General features: G+C 45.5%; 1 protein-coding gene across 1 annotated transcript; it reads right to left on the reverse strand.

The window, feature by feature from the left end:
• Positions 1-347: 347 nt before the first annotated feature.
• On the reverse strand, positions 348-3,072 carry LOC125549184 (CASP-like protein 5B3). Its single transcript, XM_048712654.2, has 3 exons — positions 2,659-3,072; positions 1,295-1,427; positions 348-864 (listed from the first exon to the last, which is right to left on the reverse strand). The coding sequence occupies exons 1-3, from the start codon at positions 2,787-2,789 to the stop codon at positions 661-663; spliced, it is 468 nt and encodes a 155-aa protein (XP_048568611.1). The 5' UTR covers positions 2,790-3,072; the 3' UTR covers positions 348-660.
• Between the last annotated feature and the right edge of the window lie 624 nt (positions 3,073-3,696).

Raw genomic sequence — 3,696 nt, forward strand, 5'->3', positions numbered from 1 at the left:
GGCTGGCGGCGGCGGCACCTACTAGCCTCACGGCTGGGATGCAGGATCGATCGACAACTTTTTTCTATGAAACTGAATGATCGGGCCTCTATCGTAAAAGGTCTAACTTACCCTTCATCATGGACGGCTAGATCTGTTTGGTACTCCGGTTAATGCCATGGGAGTACCAGGGTACTGTAAAAGAGCTCCAATTTTTCATGCCTCAAGACGCAGAAGATATCCTTAGTATTCAGAAAACTTCCTAACTATGATGAGAAAGACAACATACCTACATTGCTAGGCAATAAAAGGATGACTTGTTTACTGCGCGAAGCGCGTGCAAATTAGCTATGGATGCAAAGCCACACTAAGAGATAAAATTCCATTATAAAATAACCAGATTTCAAGTACCTTCGATGGCCACTTATCTCCATATATAACTCTTCATATTAATGATCCCACATAATCTAAACAGTAACTGCTCCACCTCAAGGCCTTCATAACCAACTCCTAGTATAAAGATGAGCTACTATCAAACAGACAATCCATCTATCTAACAAGTGGTGAAGGAAGCACGCCCATAACTGAAATCTAGCAAGTGTCCTGATCGTATTGCGACCGATTTACCCTCCTGACTGACAATTAGCATAATGCCACACCGATGATGAGCACGTGAGATCACTAGAAGAATGAAACCAGTAGCCACAACCCAGAGAAAGATGATGCAGCTTGCAACACCCACGTCATGAACGCCAGGGTGACCGAAAGCGCGAACTGCCGGCAGGCCAGACGTGAGTATGCCCCGCAGAGGTTCACATCCCACATGAAGAAAATTGTGAGGCTCGCGGAGGCACAGGCTCCTGAGAACATGAGAGTCGCCAAGGCCTGCAATGCATTCACAATTGATGTGGTCACTCAGATAGGCCTTTGCTAGCTGAAGATGCCAATAACTGGTCGATTAAAAATAATGATTTCACAGGGTATTTGCACTGTTCTAACAGAAAAAATAAGCTTTGATAAGCTCTACCGTGGGTTAACCAAAAAGTCACGCAAAACATATTGGTTGTTAAAATTTCTTGCTCAAAGTCGGCTAAGTTCGATGGAGCGCCTGTGCCAACATTTAGCCGACCTTATTCTCTTAGAGGGAGGCAGAACAAGAACTTAGCCAATAGAGAATTATGAGTTGCATTTATCCTGAATTTTTTATCATAAGAACTAATGATAAAAAATCTGGGTTCAATTGCTCCAGTGCTTGCCTTTAGTTAATTCAGAGGAAGCTGCATCGAAGATAGGGGAGACAAAGTGAACGACTTACCCAGTCAATGACAACAAAGAACAATAGATCATGTGGGGTGTGAAGATCCTTTTTATTCCTGAGAGCAAAGATATCCTTACAAGCAAGGCACAAACTCCACACAACCTGCAGCTCCAACGCAAAACCCATGTACCTGAAATAAAGTGAGACCATAATACACTCGTTAGATGATGTCAACAAAACACAATTGAGTTCCGGCCCAAGAAATTCTGCAGAGTAGTCAAGAAATAAGGACCTATTCAGTTCATAGTCTCGATGGCATGAACTTGATGTGAAAAATATAAATCGTCGCCACACACCAGCACAGGTACAGCAGTCAAGACATGTCACATGTTGACACATAAAACTTAACTTTTAACAATTCTAATAAAATATTATCACTGGAGGAAAACTGCAGGTAAATGAAAATCATATGGTTTCGTTACACATACCCACGCAAAAGCACATACACAAAGAAAACATGTCCGATATTCCAGTTCCATTTTTGAACAAATATGGTGTTGTTCACAGAAAACATTAACAGAGGATAACAGAACACTCCAGTTTTTCTTATGAAAAAGAACACCCAAGTTCGAGTAAACTCCTGCAAACAAGCATGAACTCTGTAAATATGTACGATATCAAGTTTGTAGTCCTCCTGCAAACAAGCATGAACTCTGTAATGGAACGAAACCCACTGCAACAACCATCTTAGAACTCCAATATAAGGAAGTGACGTAATGAAGTCTCATTTCATTTCCTCTGTTCCGGTGAGGCCGTATATTTACTAGTACAAGTTGGCTGGGTGACAGGACAAATACCAGTTAAGTACTAATTTTGAGAGCATTGAAGGTAGTCATGGAGATATGTTTCGAAGTTTATGAAATGAGAGTATTGAATTTTTAAGCCTAGAAACTGTTGGGGCGAGCTCAGCTTGCAAGCCTGTGCAAAATGTGAATCCTTGTAAGCAATGGACCAGTCCTCTGCGTGTCTCTTATCTTATTCTTGGAACCAGAATTTTCTCTTGAAAGAAAGAGTAAAACTCACCCAGCCTAAGACACAAACTGAAACTTAGCTAATGCTCGACCGGCAATCCCAAGACACTGGAAAGCTATGGAGCTCCAATTGAATTGAGCCGTAGGGGAGGAATGCCATTTCAACGATTCCAACAAAAAAGCGGCCTTGTCCTCCAAACCCAGATCAAACATAACAGAGACACTCACATAGCTTGCTACTTGAGGGATGACCATGGATTTGCAAGAAAACACAGAGAGGGGGACGGCATTCAAGGAAGGATTAGTAGCGGGGAAGAAAGAAGTAGAGTACCATTTGCGGCGGAATGAAATTAGCAGTAGGGGGGGTGGGGTGGGGAGGGGAGGGAGTACGCGTAGGCGCTGTAGTTGGAGAAGCCGAAGGCGGAGACCATGGTGAAGGTGGACGCGGCGGCGAAGGCGCACTGCGACAGCCGCAGCGCCATGCCGCTCCATGTCCCCGGGCTCCCCGCTACGCGCTTCATCCCCTGCCTGCCTGCCTGAGCTCTGCTCTGCTTGCTGCGGAGAGGCCGATGGAGTCCTCGCTAGCTCGCCGGGCAGGATCTGTGGCGCTTGCTGTGTGCGCTTAGCTCGTGTGTGGGGTGGGGAGGGTGATGGCTGTGAGCAGGAGCCGGGGAGGGGGTGCCTGGCTTGTGTGAGATGAGACGAGATGGGAAAGGTGATGGGACTGGGAGAGGGGGCGCCTGGCTTGTGTGTGACGAGATGGTAAAACTGATACTATGAGATGGTGGTGGGGTACCGCTGCCTGCCTGGTGTTTTTTGAGATGCAGAGTGAAATGCAAATGGAACGCAAGTAATAACTGAGCTGAGCATCCACCATGTGGTGTTGGGTACCTCTGCTAGCTATAGCATCACGAAATTTCGTGGTAGCTTCCTTCCTTGACCACGTCATTTGAGGGTACGTGCATTTCCGTGCACGCGGTTTCTCACATGTTCACCATTTACTCTTCGTCCCAGCGTTAGTCCTCTCTCCTTGAACACTTCCTAAACTTCTGGGTGAAAAGCTCGGTCATTGCCCAGTCACAAATTTATCATCCCCTCTTATATTCAACCTAAATGTCGGGGCTGACTAGCACCCTCCAAACTCAACCTATACATGGGGTGGATATAGGGCAGTTCGGACGTGGCCGCCACATCGGATCGGCTCACCCTGACCCCAAAAATATCCCTCTCTGATGACCTTTGGCCTTCTCTGATATACTATGTATTAGATCCAAATTCAGCAACTTCGGATCCGTCGACTAGGATCTGCGAGGACGTAGAGTTAGCCGAGTGAATGGCTCTCCATGGGTCCCTCGAGTTTTTTAAATATGGCGGTAATTTTTTTGTTTATTATAAAACGTCAAAACTACACAAAATATACAGAAGCAC

This window comes from Triticum urartu, chromosome 3A, assembly GCF_056163025.1.
Source record: "Triticum urartu cultivar PI428250 chromosome 3A, HENAU_Tu73, whole genome shotgun sequence".
Taxonomy (NCBI): Eukaryota; Viridiplantae; Streptophyta; class Magnoliopsida; order Poales; family Poaceae; genus Triticum; species Triticum urartu.